The following is a 26,973-nucleotide window of genomic DNA, read 5'->3' as shown; positions in this document are numbered from 1 at the left end:
CGCTACACGACTCCACGATCTAAAAGGGTGTGAGTGCTGAATCACTGAGACCACGTCCTGCAACAAGTTTCGCATTTTACGTGAAAGAGCGCCTCGATCGCATGGGTGACGATCTCTGGGTACACGTTCGATATATGACGTATATATGGCGTGCGCACCAATGTGCGCGTATGCATAAAACACCATCGCGTGGCCTCGATCCTCACCCTCATATTAACCAGGCCGATGGACGGCGGTAGCGTGAGCATCAGCTATATATGCAGCTACGAAACGGAAGTGTCGCTCTGCAGAACGGCGCATGCATATCCTACATGAGCCGCTGCTCTACTTTTTCTTCTTGATCAAACGCGGTCCATCTTCCGGTGTCCTTGTCGCAAGGCATCTGGTTCACTGGCCGCGGCGCAGTTTTGTGCTTTTTATTGTGACCCTTGCAGGCAGTCTGTAGACCCTGCTTGTTGCTTCGCACGCGTCCGCCCCCGCTCCTTCGAGGCCTTGGACACTGTTCAAGAACATAAATAGCGCGCGCGCGCGACTTTTAGAGTTCCGGCACAGTTCGCGCCTTCCGGTCCTGGCCGCGCGCATATGACACTTTTACTCTACCCCATTGGTATCAGTGATCGATTTCTAGAACGCGCTGTTTTCTTTAGTCCTGGTTAGTACTCGCGCAGCTTACGCGTGCGTGGCCAGCATAAACGCATCCATTCGTTTATGCGCACTCGCGTGTCCATCTCAATCGATTGGACGTTGGTGGTGATAACTTTATTTAGTGAAGAGAGTTTGCAGGCCAAAAATGGCCCTCTACATAGGTGGAGTCCTTAGTCCGGTACTTCGGTGGACGAGGCCGGTACTCGCGCCCGTTGGACTAGATCTAGAGCCCTTTGAGACTCCAGCCCCGAGCAATTGAGCAGGGCTGCCTCCCATGCCTCTCGGGAAGGGGAAGGGTTTGTGGGAAGGGAAGGATTCTTCTGACAGGCCCAAACCATGTTGAAGTTATCGGACACTTCCCCACAGTGAGGGCAGCGCCCATCAATTTTGGGGTCAAAATGTTTTGCTATTGCAGGACCCAACAAAGCGTTGGTCTGCAGGCGCCTGAGAGTTCGCTCATCGGCTTTACTCAGGCCCTTATAGCAGGGACCGGGAAAAGCCGATGCCGTTCACAATACAATTACAGAATTTCCCTGAACCGCAGAAAATCACTGAGGACGTTGGATCCGTTAGAGCAGCTTGCTAGGGCTGCGTCGTGATCTGTTATAAATTATAATTTAACGTGTGTTACCCTGTGTAAATCAAGGCGAGATAAAATGCGGCGTCCTGCTGTAAGAAACCGGTAATGCCGTATGTGGAGCAGTGGGCATTTGACGTATGGCCGTCAGTGATGATGGTGATGAACAGAATCCCCACATACGCGTAGAGTGCGACTGCTTTGGAGTGTAGAGTCATTGCATTCAGGGAAATCAGCGCATGCAAGGACGAAAGTGTCAGGCGCTGATGTTACGCGTCCTTTTTTGTCGGTATAAATGGGACAAGACGCACCTGGTAAACATGGTGCGGTGATGCGACTTGCTGTATTCGATTTGTGTTCCTTCATCTGGTATTTTTGTAAGATTGGTTTGGTTTGCTTTTGAGAAAATTAAAGAAGCAATAAGTGTCTCAATTGTCGGTGGGGACCTCAACCGAGCCTTGAGGAAAAGGAGGAAGGTGCTAGTGAAAGAAGAAAGAAAGGGGTGCCGAAGTAGAGAGCTCCGGAATAATTTCGACTTCTGAGGTTTGTATTTGGAATATTGGTATTTGTAATAAAAAAATGCAAATTAGTTCTGAGGAAGGGACATGACGCAGTAACTGTCTCGCATATCTCGGTGGACACCCGAACCGCGCCGTAAAGGAAAGGATAAAGGAGGGAGTGAAAGAAGAAAGGAAGAAACCTCTAAGTGCCGTAGTGGAGGGCTCCGGAATAATTTCGACCGCCTGGGAGTCTTTAAAGTGCACTGACATCGCACAGCACACGGACGCGTTTGCGTCATCGCACAACACACGGGAACCCGGCCGCGGTGGCCGCGTTTCGATGGAGGCGAACCGCAAATGCGTCCGTGTGCTGTGCGATGTCAGTGCACGTTAAAGATCCCCAGGTGGTTGAAATTATTCCGGAGCCCTCCACTATACGGCACCTCTTTATCTCTGCCTTCTTTCCCTCAATGTGCGGTTGTGTCCACAGATAAAGGTTACAGTTACTGCGCCCTTTCCTATCCTCAAGCACCAAAAACCAAGAAAAAAAGATGCCGCCACTGAGGACGGTAACGGAAGAAGTAACGAGCGTTAGCTGCCGCCATCTTGGGTTAATTAGTGATGTCATCAATTAATTATCATTATTGGCTGACATATCTCGGATTTATAGGTGACGTCAGCAATCACCAATTGGGTTGCTATATCGATTTACTATGGGGCCGCCATCTTGAATTCCTCGGACCTTCTATATTTCACGCCGAAGGGAGCAGACCCCAAGAAATCGAGAAACGTAATGAGTAGGAGCTCGCGCTCTTCAAAACGTTCTCGTTTCGCCTCCACCGAAGCGTGGCGCCGTGGTCTGAGCCACCGCAGGTGATGCACGATGGAGAAGGTGAAAAGGACAGAGGAAGAGATGCAGGCCTGTGCGGAAAAAATTTTTAGTGGGCTATGTTCCTGATTTCCGCACGCGCATATTTGCTGCGGCTTTTAATAAATTGATGACAGTGTGACGCATTATTGTGTAACTCTATATAATATGGGACACTACTGTCCCGTCCTACAGTTAGTGCGTGGCGGGGCAAGGGCCGACGTTGCCTCAATCATTCAAGGCCCTCTTCAAGCATTTTCCACTTACTAACAACTGTCAGGCTCCGCAGCGGAGCTTTCAGATATAGGCTCGCGAGTATAGTGTATACGCCATCTAGATCAGGACAGCTACTACAGTCTCGCCTCGCCAGAGAAAGGCTGAAAGCACGAATTCGTAACTTCAGCTCTATTCAAATATACACGGCGACCCATATGTACCGGAGATGCCGCTCAGACACATGCACGCCTTGTCCAGGATCGTAAAATGCGACGGACGAGAATTGCGCGAGGTCTACATAAATAATGAGCTCCCGAATATCTTGTCGCTGCCTGACAGCCGTGAAGTCGGCCATCTGCACGTGCGACGTCAATCACGCGAGCCTCTCCATCGATCGGCCGGTCACCGTCACGTATTTTGCTGCCGCGTGCACGCCGTTAAAAAACCCTGGCCATCAGCTTGTCTAGTCTCGGTTGCTGGTAATAATAAAATATTCTCTAGCAATGCTATAATCAAAGCTACATTAATGAAACTTGGGACAAATAATGCGAAATGGTAGAAGTCAGAGGTGGTCATTTGACCTCAAAAATCGGGACCTCACCTCAAGCTCAAAAATAATATGCCGACCTCATTCAACCTCAACCTCGTCAGTTGATGAGGTATCCTTAGACGCCCTCACCTCAATTTTACAGAGGCCACTGCTGACCTCACTCAACCTCAACCTCAAACTGTGAGGTTGAGGTCGGCTGCTCGACCTCAGAAAACAAACGAAAAACAAAACAAAAAAGCGATTAAGAAGTTTTTCAGTTAAAAACAATTCTGAGAACCCTATGCAGACAGGAAAGCCAAAATGATGATGGTATTATTTAATAAGATGTGTACAGACACTATTGATGTGCACGCAATAGGAGAAGCTTATTATCTGGAATGAAACCCAGAGAGTATATGACCTGCGGGCAGAGGTGTCCATACGCGGTTACCGCCAGTACGTCGGTGAGTACTTTATGTGTGTCAATATTTGGCAACCTGCTTCGTGTATACTTGTTCGTATTGGAAGCCTCTCGCTCATTCACGCACGAACGGGCAATTGACAAACACAGCCCTTCTACACCATCTACCAGAAACTGGGAGGAGAGGTAGGTGTTCACGATACTCTTTTCAGGTTTGAGAATAGTTACCGAATAAAAAGGAAGTGGTCGTCGATGTTATTTACAATGTGACGGTTACGCAGACGCATATCAGTATATTTAGATTTTCTAGCTCTATCCGCATTGCGAGAATGCTCTTTTCAATCCTCTGTATGTTTGCCTTCGAAAACACTTAACAAGCTGCGACTGTGTAGACCAACAGTAGCACGTTGTATTTATGTCTGTGTAGAAGCGAGCGGCTTCTTTTATTAATCCCAAAGCATTAGATGGCTCACTTTCAAGTCATATCCGCAAAGAAGTGTCCGCAAGAAACGGCACCATGTGACGTCACGAGCCCACTAGTCACGCGACGATGATAACGTCACATAAGCAATCAATGCTCATTAATATAATTAGGTAACGCTAAGACTAACTGGTATAATTAGTGATGACATCATGTGAGTGTGATGTCATACCAGGTCACGTGACAGCGATGTAATGTGCCATCAAACCTAGTCACGCGACGACGCTGTAATATGACATCACACGTACTCACTTGAACAACGATGTAATTTCTCGTCATACCGGGCCCCCATTCACCCCCTTCCACCCCCATTTCAAGATCCATATGGATGCCACATTACTACACATGCGTGCATGACGCATTACAAAGAGTGCCCACAGCCCGGTCCACATTAATGATATTCGGATTGTCCAGCAGGTGAACGCGCCAGTTCTCATGTATATCATACTGCACGTATCATGCAACGACACATGCCTTTGACTCTCGAGATGATGATGATGCTAACAGTGTATCCTCATCAGCCCGGGACGGGGAAGTCTGATATACCGCTACCAAATTAAAAGTCGTCAGAATATTGATTAAATATTGTACATTACCCATCAACCGAAGACAATTATTGTGCAGGAAAATAGGAATACCTGCAGCTAATAATGAAGGATGATGATGTATGATGATGTTGATGTTCCTGGGAGGTCAGACCCCCCCCCCCCCCCCCCCCCCCCCCCCCACGGTTTCCACCACTTCCCTCCAGGTGGCGATGGTAGTGGTTTCTAAATCCTGGGAATTCGACGATGACTCGGAGAACCCGCGGCATTTTGAAAGAAAAGGCTAGATTACGTCTCGAACAGTGTGCCAACTATTAAAATGACACGGGTCAAAACAACTGGCCTAGAGAGGGCAGCGTGAATCGCTCTCTCTGTCAAGAGCACCATGGTTCTCCGCTCAAATTTATCCGCAGCGAAATATTTTCCGAGCCCCCCCTCCCATCCCACCTCGGAAAAAAACCGCCTAAGTACTCATACGCCTCAACAGAATTCTGGGCACCATTTCGTCAACCAGTCTGAGACAAGCTGCTTTAAGTCAGTCACTCGTTTTCCTTCAAAACTGAACTAATCAATAGTACGTCAGCATCCTCTACGTTTTTTACCCACGAGCACCGCGCGAGAATTCTGCAAAGCCGTTTAAGGTGACTGATGGGTCTCTGCAAAATAGTTAAAGGAAAGATAACGTGTAGTGCCTGGTCGTCTGCAAGGCAGGCCGCAACCTAACTGATCCATACGAGAAAAGAAAAAATAGAGAATGACTAGAAACATACAAACAAAAATCGCACACTAAAAACAGAAGCGAGCAACAGTGTGCCCCATCAAACGTCATATTAGAAGGTTTGAAACAGCGACTCAGCAGCACAACGCGAGCATGTAATCAGTTCCATTCACACACCTTCATTAAAAAAAAGGAAAAGGAATCGGCTACCACACCACCATGCATACATTCATTATAGTTTTGTATTTTTTCGCCGCTGTAACACCGCTACGCTGGCGCGTTCGCCTCGTGTTGCGGTGTTTAGGCATAATAAGCGAATTTCCGAGAAGGAACAAGGAACTGGAGACCAAAAGAGGTTATGGGGGGGGGGGGGGGGGGGGGGGGGGGGAGTTTGAGCCGACCGGCAGGCAGCTGGGTGCTAAGCACAGTATGTTATTCTTACACCGTGGTGCTAAGCCAGCGGGGCAAGGGTGAGGGAGAGTGTTGAGTGCTGTGACAGTAACACTCCTTCCGTGAAGACCAACCAGAGGGCTGCGTCTTCCTGTAGGCTCGGACTGAACGGACATTACGGCGCAGCACCGGAAGCTAAGAGAAAACTGTGGCATCCGGTTGTCCAAACAGGGAAACCGAACAACAAGTGTCATTGCATGAACACTGCGGTGATGCGCTGCAACTCCGCTTCGGAAGCGGCACTCGTCCGAGTAAGGCGCGGCAACTGCAAAAAGTCGACCTCAAAATTTCGACCTCACTGAATGATGACCTCAATCAACTTCAAACTCACGCGTGAGGTTGAGGTCTGATTTGCTGACCTCACTCACAAAATTTCGAGCCGCCGCCGACCTCACCTCAACCTCACCTCACGACGTGAGGTTGAGGTCATTTTGAGGTTGAAGTCGACCTCATGAGGTTGCCCACCTCTGGTAGTAGTTGCAAAAAAGTCTAAAATTTGGAGAAAAAAAACGTTTCTCGGTTATTTTTCTTGCAAATTTGTCTCTTTTTCTCGGAAATGGCTCGTAACACAGCGGAGAAATTGCCAGTGCGGAAAAGCAGATTTGTGTTGCCGAAGGGGAACTAGAATTATAAGCCTACAGCAAAAACTACATTTTCTAGAATTTCTTCTTCGTTTTCGTTCACTCGATGTTTACCATCTTTCTAATAAACTCGCGACCAACATTACCTTGGACACCCTGTATATGTGCGTTGACTAGTACACATCACATTTGCTGGATCCGGACGAAGCTCAGTGGAGGCCCAAGTGCGGAACGTCACGTGACCTAACGCCTCCGAAGCACAAAGACAGGGTGCGCGCCTTTGGGCTAATTGCGTGGAGCGTTTCTGCATTTGCCTCCGTATTATATCGAACTGCAGCAGCTGCGCTCAGCCAACGGCTCAGCTGCCGAACGCCACTGATCCACCGCGACGGCTTCTAGTATAGACGGCTCCCAGCAGAATCCAGTAAAGGGGCACATCTTGCCCTCTAGAGATTTAGATGCGCATCCGTTTGGCTGAGGCAAGTTTAACGCAACCATTGGAACGCTTACCCAATTCTCGTTTGCCAAAGGGGTTCTGGATCCCCCTCCAGCGCATCTAATAACAAGGCTGCTGAGCGCAATGTCATGGGTTCAATTCCCGGCTGCATGTCGAAAGAGGGCGCAAAACGAAAACAAAGTTGCGCAACCTGAGGTTTCCTCGCAAGAACCTCGCGTGCTGGGGGCTCGGCGAACACGAACTCGCCTCGTGGCAGAGGCGTTGCCCAAGGACACGAAAGCCCATTGCATAGTTTCGAAACCGGCTGGTCGATGAACTTTGTCTGTCTGCGTGTCCGTAGTTGGCGCCTCCGACGGGAACTTTCGTTAACGGACAGGCGACGAAGGGAATGCGTGGATGAATGCTTTAGTCCGGTAAGAGATGAATTTATGATGAAAACCGTGGTTTCGATGTCTTCACTCGCTGGCCTGTGTGGCACCCGGCCCTACTTAGTACTTTATCCTCGTTTAGTTGCCTTAGAAAAACACTATATATATATATATATATATATATATATATATATATATATATATATATATATATATATATATATATACAGCCAACATTCAACTAAACCAAGAAGCGCAGGGGATTTTTTTTATTTGTGATGTTGATAAATAGGGAATGGATAGGGCAATTATTTGAAGTAAATAATTTAAAGATAAGATGAAAGAAAAAACAACCACATAACCGGTTCGTACCATTGCAACTCGCTGCCTATAGCGTAGTTTAACTGTGTGCTTTTGAGGTCGTGCTTGGATCGCGCCCTACTTTGGGAATAAGCTTTCAGCTATATCTTTCTTGTTATTGCGTACACATCTGTGAAGCCAGCGAGATTCATGTTGCTGTGATTAGGACTTCAAAAAATGCACCTCTATATTCCAGCTTGGTGTGCTTTCCTGTCGTACACATGCTGTAGCTTCTTTTCTTTGTTTCCATTTTTTCCCACTGGCGAGGGCCTTCTTCTAGGTTGTATTCAACGCTTACTGTCTTCCAAGCCGTTTTTAGCTTGAGTAAACACTACATGAATTGATTACTACACGCATCATTTCCGGCAAATCAGGGCTATTGATATATCTCCCAGGCTTATTTTTGCCGCGTCACTGTTTTAACCTGAGCGCACGATTCTAGACTTACGAGCATTTATTTCTCTCTCTTTTCCACATGGGTTTATACAAAAAAAAAATGTTTTTACTGCTTATTTTAGCACTCAGGGCCTCCCCGTCTGACGCTTCCCGTTTTGCTATCCGAAACGTCGTTGCGTATGTGCGCTCTGACGCGCGTCTCTCCAGTTTCGATTTCGATATCGCCGGCAGGAAACGGGCGGACGTTTCCGGTAGTCGCAATGCACCACGGGAAAAGGGGGGATGTGGTGGAAGTGGAGAGGAGGGATGCGAGCGTTTCTCCGGGCTGGCCGCACTGGCCGTTGCTGGCGGGCTTTGCGGCTTCGACGGCCTGGACATCGCGGCGACGCCGCCCTGTGTGAATCGATCTGCTTGAGCGCGCAGCGTGGATCACCGTGTTAGCGCCTCTGCACGTGCTGTGCGTCGAGCACGTGCAGTGCTCGCTCTTCGACGGTGCTTTCGCCTTCGCGTCTTTGGCGCCGAGGTGGAGGAGAAGCGGCAGTCGTCAACCTCCTCCTGACTCAGCCTCGCAGCAACGCCAGCAACGCCTTCCTTTGTGCCGCCGCAAGTCGTGTCTCTCTCATCGAGCAACTGCGGCGGCAAGATACCGTGCATTCGTTTATCGGTTTTGCGGTGCGGAATTTCGCGGACTCGGCGAACTCGACTGCGCCCCATTGTTCGCTCGGGCCGCGAAACGCCCCAGTGCTCGTGGTAGTGACGACGGAGGGAGCGGGGGATAAGAGCTCTTGTGTTTTCCTTCCCGCCGATCGTCGTGGTGTTTCTTTTTTCTCCGTAAGGCGCCGGCGTGACGCCCGCCGTTTTGTTATTATTGTGCCGTGCGGGCGGATTGGGCCGGAACATATGTCGGGCGTGCCAGCGGCGCTGCGTGCGTGATCCGTGCCACATTTCGGCGAGACCTGCATCTCGAGTGTATATCCCGGTTATCCGGGAAATTTCGCTTCGCATTTCGTCAGAATCTGCCCGCCTGGTTTTTGTAAACAGAGTTCTCCGAAAAGGAAGAGTACTGTCGAAACGACCGGGGCGTCTGAATAGAGCAACCAACCAGCTGCACAGGAAGGCTTTCAGGAGAAACTGAGAAGAAAAGCGTGTTCCGGTGAAGCGCAGACGACTCTCTGGGCTTGGACGAAGCGACGCTCAGCTGCGCATTTCAAACGGCGGCAGTGAGAGGAAACCTGTATTGGCCAGCGCGGACGGCACTTAGGTATGGCCTTGAAGCGGGCGTCCTTCTGAGGAGACGCGGCAGCGGCATTGCGGAAAACAGTTTCGATTTGAGGAGACGATTAAAAGAACGTTAGTGGTGCCATGTCTGTGAACCGCTACACGACAAGCGCCGATGGCGCGCGACAAAAGCCTGGACCCAACCAGATCCCTTGGCAGATGGACGCCAGTCCGCTTTACATAAGAAGGCAGGACCACCTCAACGACCGGATGCGCGGTCTCTACGTGAGCGAACCTGCGGCGCCGTCACCCCCCGTGACATTTACGAGCTCCACTCGGCAGACGCCAGTGGCGGCCAGAAGCCACCACTACCCGCGCAACTCGTCCGATTACGACAACACGCCGCCCGAGCCGCCCAAGAGGACCAGCTCCGCATCAATGACACCATCATACGACTCCGTCTCTACTTCCTCATCTTCACTGCAGTACAGGAACGGGGGAGGTGGCAGTGGTGGCGGCTACGGTGTTGGCAGCCCTTCGAGGTCTAATGAAGGCCTCTACACATCTCCTGGCACATCATCAGCAGTCCCACATTTGGAGGTGGAGGAGTAGGTTTCCTTTTTTGGTGGCAGCTACTGCCCTCTAAGTGGCGTCACTGCACGGCTCAACAGCTGCGTTTCGACCGTCTTGAGTGCAGGTTTCTTGTGGACGCTTAGCAGTTCATGTGTGCTCTAAAAACAAGAATTGAAAGAGTGGATGTTTTGTCATAAGTTTTTTAACAAGCTCTTTGCATGAATCTCGAAAGAAGCCAGTCTTGAAGGGAACATTCAAATTCAAGACTTTAGCAAAGAAAACAAAGTTGTACAGAGTCGATCACACTTGTGTAGAGCGCTTGAGCTATGCCATCGGCGGGAAATAAGGAGACATTCTAAAGCAGATATTGACTTTCATTGATAACGCTTGTGCTGTATAGCAGCCGAATAGACCAGTGAACCGCACAGGCATCATCGCCTTAACGCTAGCAAAGCAGTTAAGAAAATATTTCACTTCATTTGCTCCGCAGCACACCGCCCGAGCGCTCTAGACTAGTGTGATCGACTCTGTACTGTTACTAGATAAGGGCCAGAACTCTCACTACATGTTATGCATAGCTGTGGGAGCAAATTGCTTGTCATGCTTGAATATTAAGAGTCGCACACATTGTTTGAAAGCATAAGACACTAAATTATATTGGCAAAGAATCACACAGACTGTTGTGTGTGGATCCTTTTGCTTTCTGTGGAAAGTGAAGCAAATACTATATTGTTAACTGTTTGCACTGTGCACAAGCAGCTCAGCAGTAGAAATAGTGGCATTCTTCTTAAAAAATATGGTTAGGGAAATACTGTCTTGAGCACTTGGCTACGAATGGCGGTGGAATTCTGTCAATGCGGGAGATGTGTAGGGGCTTATCTAGGGGTCAGTAAACTCTGCAAACTTATCGCGGAGCACCAAGGCGTATTCATAGATAACAGCGGGGGCGGAAGGAGTCTGCTTGCATTGGGCATATTGTTACTTGCTGGCTTCCCTTTGCTGGCATGTGTTTGTTGCACTCGCTTCATTCCTTATTGTCCGATTTTATGTTTAACTGCGCAGTAGTTTTACAAGTTCTGTCTGTTAATATGGGAGCATCATCATAAATTTACAGGACATTAAAGTGGATTTTGATTATGGCTTTATCATCTAGGGTAAGGTATATAAACCACTGTTAATCTGTGTAAACTCGAGTACTCTCGTTTTTATATAGAATGAAAACATGCATTTTCTTACGTTGTCTTAACCATTTGTCCCCACCTCGTAGCTAACCCAGTGCGGCCAAATAGACAGTTTTTTATTACTATAAGAACATTCAAAATTTGCCCTTCAGGGTTGTAGTAATGATACGGATTACATCTAAAGTGATTGAGAAGATGAAAAGTGCAGTTGTCTGCTTTGAAGGGGCTTTTTTTTTTGTGGGAAAGAAGATTTAATGTACATATAACATGGTGAGCATGGACAACGAATTTGAGCACTGCTTTTTGAATGTGTTCAGCAATGTACAATACTGTTCTTGGCATGCCTTTTAAGTTTACACCTGTTTTGTGTTTTCTTCTGTGTTCATAGGCAAATCGGATATGACATTTTTAATTTACTAGAGATATTTAAGTTTAGGCATGTCTCGGCTCTTACTTGTTTGTGCCATTTTCTAGACCAGGAATTACTGTTGCCTTTTTATCTAGTTCTGCTTTGTGCTTTGGTATAGCAAGTTTTCGAGTTCAAGATTGTTCGTGTCCGGAATGAAGTGCTAAAATTAACACTGAGAAAGAAAGTGCTTGTGTTATAGTTTTTTTTTTTGTATGTGTGTGGTTGCTGTTTTTTGTGCTTCCTTCCAAAAATGAAGTTTCGATGTAGTTGTTTTGTTGTGGACATTCAAATGAAGACTGTACAAAATGGTGCAAATAATATTGGAGTGAATATCTTCTTAGTAGTGCTGACTACTGCAAGGTTGAGGCAAGCAAAAACTTTTTGATGGTATGAGGGCAGGGCACAGAATTGTTGTGTTTTAATTTTACATCTTTACTTTCTTTCTTCCTCTGTTTGACAGTGAATCAGAGGCAAACTTCCTGATGTCGCTCGAAACAATGGCTTGTACCCGTTGTGGGGACGGGTTTGAGCCCCACGAGAAGATTGTCAACTCACATGGCGAAGTCTGGCACCAGGCTTGCTTTGTGTAAGTAAAGTGGATAAAGCCACAATGTAGATCTTTGTTGCCATACTTTGTCTGGTGGGAACATGCATATAGCTTGGAAACTTCAGCAAGCATCAATAGGAAGAAAATAGCATACTTTGAGGGACTCCATTTCTGCAAATAGCCTAGAATTTATGAAAAACTGATCTCGCAAACAATTTCTTGCGAGTAAAATTGGGGACATTTAAGGGCTCCATTTGGGGGAAGGGGGCAACACTTTAAATGTGTAACTTACACATTTCGAGAGTCTCGTGTTGTAACTAACTACGTTGTATCTGTCATGATTTCTAAATTAACAGCAAGAACCAGAATAGATGATTACCTGACAGGCTTTATTGAACTCTCCGTACAATCGCTGCTGAAGTTGTTTACTATACCGTTCCTTCTGTTGCCAGATGTTGCCAGTGCTTCCGGCCATTTCCCGAAGGTGTCTTCTATGAGGTAAGATTCTCTACTCTATTCTTTTCAACAATTTTTGTGCTGAGCAGGACTGATCATACAGTGTTTTAGTTATTCTGTCATGCCAGAAGTAGCAGATATAATGGAACTTGTTTCAGTGGAGTGCTTACCCCGTGTTATGACTGTAAAGTCCAGAAAAAAAGAAGTATAGACCTTATTGGTCAGACAGGTAAACTAGTGCTTGACACCAAGCAATGCATGATAACAAATCTTTTCTGTAATTAAATTTGGTCACTGAAAATGTTAACCGGCCTTCTCTCTGTTGATATTGAACACCAGAGATGAAGACAAGGTTGATTGTTAGTCGTTTATCGAGGTATAAACAGTACAAAAAAGGAAGACTGCAGAACGGAGGCTCACGACACAGCACATATTGCCTGTCTCCTTTATGTAGTCTTAGTTTTTTGTGCTCCTTATCCTTTGAGCACAGAAGTACCATGGCAGATGTGTGTGTTTTTACATGGCATTAAGTTGGCATATTCTTTCTCGTGTGTAACTGCAAAACACATGAAAATCCACAACAAGCTCATATGTCTTGGAACAATGTTGGTACTTGTTTTTGAATAATGTGTTAGCATTTAATGGTACAACCAGAATGTTGTTTGAAGTTGCCAAGTCATTCTTCCTGTAATCCTGCCATGTGATTTGCAGTTTGAGGGCCGCAAGTACTGCGAGCATGACTTCCACGTCCTTTTCGCCCCCTGCTGTGGCAAGTGTGGCGAGTTCATCATTGGTCGAGTTATCAAAGCCATGAACAACAACTGGCACCCCCAGTGCTTCCAATGCGAGATTTGCACAATCCCACTGGCTGACCAAGGTTTCATCAAGAATGCTGGAAGGTAGGCACCTCTAGTTACACAAAGTGCTTTTTGCCTACAGAGAGGCAAGTGGCCCTTCTCAGGAGCCCCATCTGCAGTCTACAGTTGTTTGGCGTGTGGCGCACCACAAACACAAGCACTAAATGTCCTCAGCCCACCTCTGCCCAGCCATGTGTAACCTTTAGCTGTGTCTGAAGAAAAGGCAATCCTTGTAGCTGAGCCGACACAATGTTTTTGCACCTTTAAGATCCCTCAGCAAAGACAACGCACTGCTTTGACCCCAGCTTCTTGTAAATGGCACCTCCAGGCTGATCTGAGCTGAGGGAATCTGCAAGGCCTCTTCCTCTCCCCTTTCTCTGATCTTTCAATTTCTTCTCTCTCACACCTGTCCTGTCTTCTGGTTTTCTTTTATAGCTTTTCTTTCTTCCTGGCATGCAGGGGCAACATAACTTACCTTTTTAACGTCACACTTCGTTATTCCGGTGCTTTACAGCTGGCTGGGGTGAGCTTGATTTCAAGTTCGTCTCATCCCTTCGTTAGGCCCCCATGCAAAAATAATTATGGTTAATTATGCTATGAGGGACATGTTCCCATCTTTCAAAAGGCATAATCACGTTGTGAGACATGGATGTGTCAGTACAACATACCAGTTTTTATCTCCAGATAAAGGGAACATTTCTAACATTTGTGCACACTATTACAGCAAATAAATCATTCAACCCTCTTTCACCGTTCCTGGTGAATAAAAGTCTCACAGATAAAGTAACAAAAATCATGAGCCTCCATCTGGGAGCCAGTAACACATTACAGTGGGAGGAGCAGTCTGACCGTGTACCTCTCAAGGACGTTTGTTTCTTCAAGCCTACTGAGGCCTTTGAACACTTATTTGTGAGAAAATGGCTTCATACACCTCTCCAAAACTGAACTGCTAGAAGTGCAAAGAGAACAGAATATGACCAGTGTATAGTCATATTCTGAACACCAGGTGGTTGAAATTAATGCGGAGCTATCGGCTATAGTGTCTCTTATAGCACATGTGTCGTTTCAGGACATTAAACCCCACAATTCACCTGTAGCTTTGTGTCTGCAAGAAACAAGCCTTGGTGGGTAATATATAAACATATGGGAGGCATCATAACTGCTGTACAAGCCATTGTTGTAGCCTTTGAAATGTATCTTAAAATTAGATTGGCAACTACTGCAGTTATCATTCTTAGTTTCAAAGCAATTACAATATGCTATTATAGCTTGCACCACATCTTAAAATAACATTCCACTAGTTGGAGAACAACTACCACAGTTATATGTTTAGCTGTTGAGGATTTATTTTAATGCGCACACTGATTATTAAAGAAGTAAATGCACAGACACTTCTGAAAGTGGCCAAGTTGAGTTGAAAGTCCTTTATTAGGCAAGGGAGGCACATAGCCATGGGAGGGGTAACGAAGAGTAGGCAGAGTTCAATGTTTGCACGGTCGTTAGTCATCTCGCATTGCTCTGATGAGGCCACTAAGGGAGTCATACCTTGCAAACACCATTTGGACATTAGTGTCAGTTGCTAGAGGGGTGTGGTTCATGGTAGGGTGCAATCTCGGAACATCTGTTAGCGAAGCCAGGACAGTCGCACAGATGGTAGGATATACCGCCACACATTAGCATCATACAGTGAGGGCACGTACGTGACCAAGTTATAGATTTTTTTCTATTCAACGTCTGCAAACTAAATGCAGGTAAAGTACTTACTGCTTCCAGATATCCCTAAATATTAACTACCTGGACATAACATTTAGTTTGCTATATTTACGAGTTTTTAAGTGTTTGGCGGTAATCCTTGGTGAGGTGATCATCTACCTGCTTCATCAGTTTCTCACGTTCACCACCCATCATTCCCATTAAGCTGAATCACTACCAGATTCATCTTAATTGACTTGACAAACATTTTTGACAGAACTCTTGTTTTCCTTTTTAATGCTCCAAGTAGCAGCTGTATAGAGTCATAATATGACTGAACTTACAAACCTACTTGCCATATTTTTTAGGTATCAGCCATGGAGAAGTTTTGAACTAATGGCTATTGTTTGCAATATAGCAAATGCAAGGTTTTCACCGAAATCAGTAAAGTGGAGCTTATGAAATGAGCTGCCTTGATTTGTACAGGAGCTCATGGCAGTGAAATTCGACGAGAAAAAATGGTGGAATAGAAGCAGTGGCTAGCTTATCCAAAATAAAAACCTACTCACCACATTACCTCAGTGGCTTTATCATTCGGCTGCTGATCCCAAGGTCGCGAGATCAAATCCTGGTCGGAACGGCTGCATTTAGATGGTGGCAAGCAAAAATGCCCGTGTACTGTGCATTGTTAAAGAACCCCAGGCAGTCTAAATTAATCCCCACCGCTATGGCGGTCCTCATAGCCCATGTATCACTTTGGGATGTTATACCCCATATACCAAAAGTAAAAACCAAGAGGAATGTAATATGTGTTTGCTGGCCAGTGAAACTGCCGCATGTTCCTCGGGCCCCTGATCGTGTGAAGCGGTAGATTTCTCCAGCATGTCTGCAACTGACTGTGCCAGTGGCAGTTCAGTTTTTGAATTCACTTCTTTATGCTCGCACAGTGGGTTGCTTCTTTACAAGATCTACTTTTAATCATAGTCCGTTTTGATACCCCATGCATGAAAGTTTTATGAGAAATAGCATGGACTGTTTTGCTTGTATTTGTGCAGAGCCCTCTGTCATGAGTGCAATGCCAAGGAAAAGGCTGCAGCCTGTGGCAAATACATCTGCTACAAGTGCCAGTAAGTACTTCTCATTTTAAAGAGTATTTACTACGGTTATTGCCCATGAGAGCTCGAAGTTGCACTGATAACAATGCGAGCATCGTTTGGTGCCATTTCATGCGGTAGGCTGTGCTGTTTTCAACCCCAGGTGGAAGGAACAATTACAAGCTCTGTGTTATCTGCAGCCGTTTTTGCCTGGCTTCAAGCAGAATTTTACCATATTATCTTGTGTAAGGGCCGTGTGTTTTGGACTAGATAACTGAGAAAAAAAAATATGGTGAATGTTTTTTTGATACCCGAAGTCCGGCCCTTACACAAGTTTATATGGTACCTTTCCTTTAACATCTTTTTGCTGGCATGTTGAAAGTTGGCCACAGCATAAAATGAATGTTTAATTATTGGTGGTGTTGACTAGTGTGATCAACATAAAGCTACTGTATTTATTTATGTTGTTGCATATTTTGAGAAAAACAACCAATTTCATGACACCCACAGAACTAGGGCAGAGAGTTGTCCTTGTAAAGTTTGTGTAAAGCTTATTGCTCAGGCAGTGTCTCACATCTCTGTATGCGTTGATTGGCTTGTTGGCCCTGCAGTGGATGGGGCAGTGGATGAGAGGCAAACGTTCTTGCGTGTTTCGTTTTTCAGCGGCATCATTGACGACATGCCTCTGAAGTTCCGCAGTGAGCCCTACCATCCGTACCACTTCAACTGCACCACTTGCGGGTAAGTGTCTCCGCTCGCTTAAGCAGGGTTATTTATGAATGCACGTTGTCTTACGTTGTTTCTTGAGTATGGTTGACAGGGCTTACGAGGTAAAACTTAATGTTTTGAAGTCACCATTGGATTATGTTTGAGTTGACTTTTGCCTAGAGCAGGTGAAGGCCATGAATCTGTGTGCACTAGATCTCTTTTGATCTCTCATGCTTCCGCTTCTTTTTATTTTTATTTTATTTTTTGCCTTTATTTTTGCTGTTCCCTAGATGAGAATCCTTCCTCCTGTTTCATCTCCCCTAGTGGCCTGTCTATAAAACAATGAATTTGCAACTGAGTGCTTTCTGTGTAGCAGGGGGCGGCAGAAAGTTAGGTGGGCAGATGAAATTAAGAAGTTTGCGGGCATATGGTGGGCGCAGCTGGCAAAGGACATGGTTAATTGGAGAGACATGGGAGAGGCCTTTGCCCTGCAATGGGCATAGTCAGGCCGGATGATGATGGTTATGCTTTCTGTATGTGAGAGAATTACAAAGTGCATGATGAAACACTGGTGTGCACTTCACTGATGCTGCGGAGTGACTGAGATGGCCTGCATTTGACATCGCCTGTTGCTAGTGTGGCAAACTGCTGTGTCTGCTATATGTGTTTGCAGTCGGTTGCGCACAGCTGTGCAACAAATGATGCTCTCTGTTTTGTGGTGCTGGACCCATTCTACCTGGCATGGTTACTCCTTGTCGTGAGGGTTTGCAGACGTCCTGTTGCTGTTTAACTTGGCTTTTGCGTTTTGAATCCAGTTGATCATTTTCTGTTAGCTTTGAATGACTGCTGCTTATCTTATCTCATGCAGATTACCCAGAGTCTTCCCTCTGTGTTGGCATGAATGTTTCTAGTAGCACCTACAGGAAAACTTGATTTAGCAAAGTATGAATAATTGGGGTTGTACTGTTCTAGTGTTTGCATATCAGCTTCATTGTTGGCTTGGTGGGAAGGCGAGCATGCTAGATGAAAGGCCTGGCTACTAAATGGCAAGGATTCACAATGACATAGCTTTTTGCAGAGGACAATGCATAAACTTGTGTGTCACGTGTGTACACAGCACAGATTGTGAGGTCGTCATTGGTGCGTTGTGCTTTGCGTGCAGTGTGGAGCTGACCGCAGAGGCACGTGAAGTCAAAGGGGACCTGTACTGCCTCCGCTGTCATGACAAGATGGGCATCCCCATTTGTGGTGCTTGCCGACGGCCCATTGAGGAGCGTGTAGTCACTGCACTTGGCAAGAACTGGCACGTGGAGGTGGGTGAAGTGTGCCCTGCCTTGTTTTCATTTCATTCATTGGTTGGAATCATCATACACATAGGCATATAAAATTTATGAATGGTAAAATGGATTAAATTGTAGGTTTCAATGCAGTCTTGCGTTGCAGTTGTGGAACTGGGGTAAGTGCAGGTTCTGAACCTTGTCTTTATTACTTTCGGTTCTAAAATAGTGATTTTGTACAGGAATGTTTGAATGCTTCTGATGAATTTTCAGCACACAGCCTACACATGAATTCTCAGAACACAGTAAGGCAAGCTCACTTCATTGTGGACACACTGTTCTCCCTGGGTTACTTCCTCACCTACTTTAATATTTTTTGTAGCTTTGTTTCCCTGTAACTCTTCTGCTTTCAATTATGATTCAGGTCTGTTTTATTTCGGCTCTGAATTAAGCAATCACCGGTGTTACTAGAAAGTTTACACGTTCACGAGTAGCTTTTTAGGCTGCTACTGCTATTACGTCAAAGCCAGCAAAGGCCACTCTTATTTCATGTATGCATAATATACAGAGTCTTCCACCACTGTCAGACTTAGCTAGACACATTCTTTTCTGCCTGGACCACAAACTTCTTCACATTCCACGTTGTGCACCGAATCTTGTGTTTGGTAGAGTCATTCTGTGAACGTTGCTCCTTAGAATTGCTCTTTTTGTCCAAGACTTACCAAAGTGTGCAATTGTTTTTTATGACCTGAACTCATGATGTGCTAAAGCTCACAGCTGCTGTGCTTGCTGTGGAAGCAGTAGCACCCTTTGTTGGGAATGATCACAGATACATGGAAGCTGGCTGCTTTTTTCAGGGGCATTTTCCACTACAAACATAACTTGTTTTTTATTGTGGTTCTTATGTTACGTGTGGTCCACATTTTAGAGACACTGCAGATATGGCACTGGGTAGTCACGTGTCGCAGTGTCACTTTGTAGAACAGAAAAAGGAAACGCCATCTTTACAAGCATCGCTTTGTTGTAATGCGTCTGTTTGTTGCACCAGTTGCTGTTTGCTAGTTAATGCAGACTGTTTGTCTTATGATGCTCTGTGTGCTGTTTTCCTGGAATTGTATCCTTTCTGTACTGCAGCACTTCGTGTGTGCCAAGTGTGAAAAGCCCTTCCTTGGGCATCGGCACTACGAGAAGAAGGGGCTCGCTTACTGTGAGACCCACTACCACCAGCTGTTTGGCAACCTTTGCTATATCTGCAACAGTGTCATCGGCGGAGATGGTAAGTGGCGCAGTTACTTCTTTTACTGCTCGTTTCTCCATAAAGGGTCACAGCAGAGCTTTGTTTTTTTTTTCATTTGTGAACTCTTATTTTTTACATTAAAATGTTTTCATGCGATGTATCTAAAAAATGTTGGCCTTTCTTTTTGCCAGGTGTTGATGCCCGTGCAAGATGTTAGCAGGGGGTATTACTGCACCATGTAATATGCCATTACGATGGTTTGGTGGTTTGAGGATTTGGCTCATATACGGGAGGTGCAGGGTTTGATCCCCCTGTGTCACCAGGTGCCCTCTGCTTTTTCAATGGGTACAAGCTTTCACCTGGCATGTTGCTTGGTGCCTCAAGGATGAAATGCTCCGAAGAATGGCTCTCTGACTTCACCTCGTGCAGGCTTAACATGTTATGCATGGCACTCTTTGTCCAATCTGCTCCTGTGCCATTAAAATCAAATAAAATGATCAAGCCGCCACAGTGGCTAAGTGGTCATGGTGCTCGGCTGCTGACCCAAAAGACGCGGGTTCGATCCCAGCCGCAGCGGTCGCATTTTGATGTCGGTGCGCGTTAAAGAACCCCAGGTGGTTGAAATTATCTGGAGCCCTCCACTACAGAGTCCCCTAAGTCTCTTAGGGATGTTAAACCCCGTAGAACGAAATCAAATGATCATACATGGATTTGCGCAAGAAAGTCTAGCTTGATATATTTGACATTACCACTGTATTTCTATGAGACCACCCGCAGCTACATTCCTTTGGAGATCAACCATATAATGTATTAATCTACTGTGCACATGGTTGGTTCATTGTCATTATTCAAGCATTTCTTAGCACAGCTAAGACACTCTTGGTTATGGAGAGTTTCATCACAATATATTCGTTTAACTTGCTTTTGTTAGGTTGAGTTTTTCAACCTCATAAGCACAGGCTTGAAGCATTATGTGCTCTATATAGAACCAACTTATTTAATTCATTATCGGTAATTCATTGTTTCGCTAAATTTGATGGTGTTCACATGCTCCAGCAGGCGCCTATATCCTTCTTTAGAGAAAAGCAGCTCATTACTTTAAACCCATGACCAGTGATTTGAAATACTGGATGATCCAAAGTGAACGGTGCCCGCTGTTATGGATCATTAGCTTTGCTATTAGGCTGCTGAGACAAAAATCATGGGCCGAATCCTGGCCTTGGTTGCAGCATTTCAATGGAGGCAATGCAAAAATGCCCGTGTGCTACATGATGTCAAGCCCCAGGGGGCGTAAATTAATTTGGAGCCCTCCATCATGGTATCTCTTATAGCCCACTAGCAGCTTTGGGATGTTAAACCCGATGTACCACCAAAATGAAGATTACCACCAACGGATAGATTGCGGCATTCGCTGTTATGCCAGAGGCACTAACAGTAGGGGCATGCAGATGTTTTCAATTTTCAAATAGTGAATTGCGTGCTTGGTTAGCCCATTCAGTAACTAATAGGAATGGCGGGCGTAACGTGTGTGTGCCATTAGAGCAGTATATGCCCCTTATATGTGGCATAAATTGTGATGACCAAATGGCAAGCTAGTGAGCATTGAAAGAAACATAGTGGCCTTCGTCCTTTTACTGTTGTATCCAAGCGGGGCATGCTTGTTAAATTTTAATTGACAATCTGAATAACCCGTGCTTCCAATAAAGATGTGCGTTTTGGCCGATTCCACTATGCCACGCTTGTTTTCGCACTGGTGCTCTACTACCATCAAGCCACTTATCTAATTCCACGTTTGTTCTTCAAACATTCCTGTTTCTTCCCCTCGCAGTGATTTCTGTTCATTATTCTGTTAGGACGAATTAGCGTCCTGCTTGTGTAGTGATGGTAACATACTAGCCTTGCCATATGCTTTATTTTCTTGTGACTGATCTCCCTTCTGCCTACGTCTGATACAGCAGTACAGTCTTAGAAGCTGCTCATATTGTGGCGTTGTTAGTAAAAGTGTCTTTCAGGTACTTTTCTGTCTGAATAAGCAATGCACACAAATCTAGCACATCACTTGCAAGATATTCTATTTGTGTCTGGATTGGACCTGTCATTATTCAGTTCATATTTAATTTAGTAGCAAGGCTTGTGTACTAATGTTTGAATTAGTTTAAGAAAGCACTATATTTGCATACTCCTAGCTAACAGATTTATTGTCCACAGTGCATTTGAATTTGGCACATTTTAAGCACACCCCTGCTGCACCTGTAGACAAATGCAAAGAAAAAGGAACACATCAGTGAAATGCAGAAAGGTTGAAAATAAACGCTTCTAAGGAGATGAAGACAGCACATATTGTCTGTACTATAATTATGTGCCATTGTGGAAGCTATATCTTGCATCACTTAATATGAGTGGACAGAATCATAAAGCCATCCAGTACAATGATGTATGACTGGCTGGTATTTTATTATTTTTGGTCGTTGGAATTGGTTTGCACAGCATTCCTGGCTTAATGCTTACTGTTCTCAAGTGCACTGAGAGCTTAGTGAGCTGGGCTTGTGGTAGCTGCTGCAGCACTGAAAAGTTTCGGCCAAGCAGCCGGAGGGGAATAAAAAGATATCTCAAGTAAATAAACGTTTATTCACTGCAAGTTGAATGATTGGAACTGATTTAATTCCTCCTGGCTTCTCAAAATTTTTGAACTTCAAATGTCCTCACCAACTTTTTCTCTCATCTTTCTTTTTTTTCTTTTTCAGTATTCACTGCCCTGAACAAAGCCTGGTGTGTCCACCACTTCGCATGCTCTGTCTGCGACCAGAAAATGAGTCAGAAGTAAGACGAGCTTCACTTGTTTGTCCGTTATCCTTTTTTGCTCATTATTTTGCTGCTGTCTTGAACAATTCTGTCCTGAATTTCTAGCGAACATAATAGAAGGTAGGCATGCTAGTTTAGTGGGGTTCATAGCTTACAGTGCAACAGGAATGAAGCAAAGCACATAGGTTGTTATTCTTTTTTTTTCTATCTGCCTCTCTTTTTCTTGTGCTGTAAGCTGCGAATTAGTCAGTGAGCTTCAGGCCTGAAATTGCCGTGAACATATTTCTTTTGCCTCTTTCATTGTGCTAATTATAGTAGTCGATATGTTATTAAAGAAAACAAAAGAGAAGGGCTACAGCTGACGTTAATACTCCAGAAACATTTTTGTTTTGTGGCATTTATTTCTAACTTCTGTTGTCCGCCTTTCCAATTGAAGGCCACCTCTCTCTGTGTGTGTGCGTGTGTGTGCATGCACATGTGTATGATGGTAGCTCTGCATGCCAGAAATGAAGGGCCTGACATCAGATCAGCAGAAGCTATTCTCAGCTTTCTCAAAGACTATTACAGCTCCAAGGACCACAGTGAGAAATACTGGCCGCCGCGGTGGCTTGGTGGTTATGTTGTTCGGCTGCTGACCCAAAAGACACGGGTTCAGTCCTGGCCACAGTGGTCATATTTTGATGGAGGCAAAATGCTAGAGGCTCGTGTACTGTGCAATGTCAGTGCACATTAAAGAGCCCCAGGTGGTCGAAATTTTCGGAGCTCTTCACTACGGCATCCATCATAGCCCGAGTCGCTTTGGGATGATAAACTTATGAAACTGAAACCAAAGTTTGAGAAATACCGACTCTAAGAATAGCGAAGTAAATTCCAAGTGTGCTCTCATGTTTATGCTGGGTCGGCATTTCTTTTGCTATTGCGTATTGTTCGGAGCTCCGATTTAATAATAAGTTAAGAGACAGAAATCTTAATTTAACATGGTCCTGCTGTCGACGTAGCCATATGGTCAAGGAGTACAGTATGTAGAAAAGTTTCCCGGCCGCCTTTTGTGTGCTTGAATACGCAGAAAACCATGAAATATACTCAAGCTTTGTCCAGCTGATTTGAGCAAGCAAATGTACCTTGTGGGAAATTGCGTTTGGTGTCTAATCAGCAATAGTATCTATGTCAGATTTGACTAGTTTAGCTCCTGAAGCAGTCGACATGGTTCTCCATCTCTCTTCCTTGCTCTTTATTTGCAGTTTGTTCATTTCAATTTCTCGCCCTTCTTGTTTGCAGGACAAAGTTCTTTGAGGTTGACCTTAAGCCTGTGTGCAAGCGGTGCTTTGAGAAGTTCCCCAGTGATCTGAAGAAACGACTGAAGAAATCTTATGAAGTAAACTCGAAGACCAATACATGGCAACCATGTGCATGAAGAGAACAAGCAGCTCCTTGCTTGCTCCAAGCAAGCATTTAATCAACTAGTGTGTGTGCCAAGCTTTCAAGAGTAATATATTTACTATATTACCTAGACGCAGTTCTCTAGCCATCATAGCCAGGGTCTTAATTTGTGCATCGATTCCACATGCTTGTTGATGTTTTTAGATATTGGTGACAATGACATTGCTGTTAATACCAGTACAGAGAATGCTAACCATGACAGGAGACAGGCAAGAAATATGTTTATATATAGTGCCTAGCGAAGTAATTAGATGTGGTATCAAATGTGAAATTAGGAGATTTTATCTGGTATAGCAGTAAAAGCTAGCAGGCATTACTGTTGAGATAATAGGTGGGAACTGCTAATGAAATTGTGCTTTTATTAGGAAGCAGTTTTCAGCACTACTTGTAAAGAAATTCAGGTAGGGTGAAACGAGCTTAATGAAAACAGATTTTTGGAGTTTCATCACAGAATCCTTTCTGTGGTATTGCATGTCACCTATTGATGCCTGCTGGCTTCTCTGCTCTCTTTGTGGTGTATCATGAATTTAGGTATCGCCATAAAATGAGATTTATAAAAATTCATGTGAGATATGAATCTGTCACAAAAAGGTACTCAAACGGATTACTATTCTACTATTTCAGGACTGTGAAATCTCCTTGGTAGTATTGTTTACTGGTCGTGGCATGCAATTTTAGAAGCCCAGTAATGTGGCAGTTCTCCTTAGGGCTCTATTGTTATGTTGATGGACATGGTATAGAAATCATCTGCTGCAAAGGACATCAAAGAATAAGAGGCCAGAAAATATCTGTTCTCGATCACATCACGCCATTTATTTTATAGATTTTATATATTTCCTTTTAGAATCTCATTGTTTGTTTATTCATTAGTGTAATGGATTGCTCTTTTTGCACAAGTGTTTTTCACTGTGTTTCATGCTGAAAACCTCTGTCTTAAAACACTGCCTGTATTTGTAGAAGCGCACAGTTTTTGAAAAGGTCTGCACAATCATGAAAAGTCTTTTGGCTGGATTTCTTGCTGCATGTTCGATTTGAATTCTCTCTTTCATAACCTAGCTGCCTTTTACAAGACAGGTGTGTATAGCTGCTTAGTCCTCAATCTCTATTTGATTGCTACAATGTTTTGCAAAGTGTTGAGACATGAGGACAAGGTACTATCTAGTCCTTTGATATGAACAAAAACTTGGCTCTCACTTAATCATGTGCTTGAAGGTGTTATGATTGTCAGGTTTGACTTGCCTTTTGAGATTTCGTATTGCTGTACACAAGGCTGAGTGCAGTGGTGCCTTGAAGTCTGTTATCTGTTATCGACTTAAGGTTCGTTGTCTGAACTCCACCTAAATGAACATCCATTCTGCATGATCTGCTGAAAAACTCTGGTGTGGACTCTTACTTGATGTGCTTTGCACTTACAAGCACACTATCTAAATTTTGCAGCACCTTGTGTTTCCTTGTATAGTTGGGACTATTTGGCGTTGGAAGGTGCTAGTGCTGTTGGCATAAAGTCGTTGTACTTCATTCCAGCCTTCTGTGCTGGCTGTTACAGTGTCATTCGTTTAACTTGCTGCAATTTTGATTGGAAGAAACAATCTTGAAAACACTGCCATCAGCTTCTTTTTTTTTTTTCCGTGGATGCAGTTGTATGCTGTCTGTTCTGGCACTGCTAAAAGTGCTTGTAATCAACCCTTGGCTGCTGGTGCTAACATGATCTGAAGGTCACCTTTTGTGGTAGCAGATTTACATACTTGTTTTACGATTAAAATGCGAGCACTGCTAACATTGCTTTCCTTTTCTCATATATATACTGCAAACATAGAGAGAGGGCAACTGTTTTGTTGCATCCTACTTTTTGTGAGACGTATACCCATAGCAGTTTGTTTTTAACTACAGTATGCAGTTAGTGCAACAGGAAGTTATATGTATGAGTTGCATGTTGATCCTGTTGGTAGCAGCAGCAGGATGTAGTAGTTGTGTATGTGAATTGCATGAGTGTTTGCATTGCTCTTAAAGGAATTTTGCAGTCAAAGCAGCAGGGTTTTCGAGGAAAATTGTGAACATCAATTTTTATTGTCCTCTAAGGCATGCTTGGATATTGGGAATTGAAATTTTATGGATTGAATACTTAAAAATATTTGAAAAGCTCCCCAAGTATAGTCATGTGTGGTTAGAAGTATTTGGTTTGTACTTGTCATCTGCTGCAGGAAGACATATTTTTGTCACTTATTGAGTAATTAGTGATCAAAATTGGGTGTGATTTATATCTGGAAAAGCCATTAACAAAAGTATCTGTTCCTAATGCTGGATGTTAAAGTTACGCACAACACATTTGTATATTGTTGTCGTCACCTGTGCCTTAGCCTACAAGGCTGTTTATATATCGCTGTTATCTTCTGTGCACACTGAATCTTGTTGCAGCATTTACTTTGGCATGACAAGCTGTTACATGGAAATCAAAATGGTGATATCTCATTGATAGAGGCTTTTTGATCCCTAGCACTATGCACAGAGCATTTAGCATGCTGCCTTCTCACTTGAGAAGTCTTAATGTGCTGTAAACAACGGTATGACTAGTGTTGACGTTGTGCTAGGAACCCATTTTGAAGGGAGATGCCAGTGACTATTCATTACTGGGTGCATTTTTTTACTCTTTGCAGTAAGGCAGACATGAGTGCTGCATTCATACTAAAATTACCATCCTTGGCTTTTTCACTCAGGTGTTTGCAACCTGCATGACAAAAACACAATTGGTCGTCATGGTGTTTTATGCAAAGGATTAGCAATTGCTATGAGGCATCTGATTGTGTTGCAATTTGTGCCTTCATTTTATGTGCATTTGTGCATGTACTAACTTAGATTGTTTTTGGCAGTGCCTTTTAGCATTCTGTTTGGAGCACATTTTATGTCTGTTGTCATGCTTGTTTACATTGGCAGCAACATGTGCCACCTTGTTTGTGAAGACAATAAAACTACCCTGTTGTGAACTAATATAGCCTTGAGTGGTCACAATGTGATGGCAAACAATGGTTACTTTCTTATGGTACTGTGCATGATATGCTGGTAATATTTGGCTGACAAGTTAGCAAGTTCAAGGTGCTAAATATGTGCATGTACATATTTTACACATACACAAATGCAATATATATGTTTTTTCATATTTATATTTGCAGTGCAACGCAGATTTATCGAACACGAAGGGGATTGCAAAATAGTTAAATTTATTGAAAATTCGATATATGCGAAATTGAAATAGATATGCTTATCTGCAACCTAGAAGCGGGAATACAATGCACCCGTGTTAGTGACGCGCTTCTTGCAGCAACGTGCCACCTGCCGGCGTGCTAGCAGTGCACCGCTCGGTAGACGTTGCAAG

At 44.5% G+C, this 26,973-nt stretch overlaps 1 protein-coding gene across 1 annotated transcript; it reads left to right on the top strand.

The window, feature by feature from the left end:
* The first annotated feature begins 8,417 nt into the window (after positions 1 to 8,417).
* On the top strand, positions 8,418 to 26,588 carry stck (LIM zinc finger domain containing stck). The gene is made up of 10 exons (XM_077658594.1): positions 8,418 to 9,938; positions 11,954 to 12,079; positions 12,493 to 12,538; positions 13,208 to 13,395; positions 16,101 to 16,172; positions 16,803 to 16,880; positions 18,010 to 18,160; positions 19,259 to 19,400; positions 22,106 to 22,181; positions 23,442 to 26,588. The coding sequence occupies exons 1-10, from the start codon at positions 9,475 to 9,477 to the stop codon at positions 23,575 to 23,577; spliced, it is 1,479 nt and encodes a 492-aa protein (XP_077514720.1). The 5' UTR covers positions 8,418 to 9,474; the 3' UTR covers positions 23,578 to 26,588.
* Positions 26,589 to 26,973: the final 385 nt, after the last annotated feature.

Source organism: Amblyomma americanum, chromosome 3 (genome assembly GCF_052857255.1).
Source record: "Amblyomma americanum isolate KBUSLIRL-KWMA chromosome 3, ASM5285725v1, whole genome shotgun sequence".
Classification (NCBI taxonomy): Eukaryota; Metazoa; Arthropoda; class Arachnida; order Ixodida; family Ixodidae; genus Amblyomma; species Amblyomma americanum.
Note: the sequence above shows the minus strand (reverse complement) of the source record. Positions and strands in the feature narration are given on the sequence as shown.

Excerpts from the sequence above, each read along its gene's own strand:
- stck (XM_077658594.1), top strand. The coding sequence starts at position 9,475 with ATGTCTGTGAACCGCTACACGACAAGCGCCGATGGCGCGCGACAAAAG. Across the intron at positions 12,539-13,207 it reads CCGAAGGTGTCTTCTATGAG|TTTGAGGGCCGCAAGTACTG; the intron begins GTAAGATTCTCT and ends TGTGATTTGCAG. Across the intron at positions 16,173-16,802 it reads TACATCTGCTACAAGTGCCA|CGGCATCATTGACGACATGC; the intron begins GTAAGTACTTCT and ends TTCGTTTTTCAG.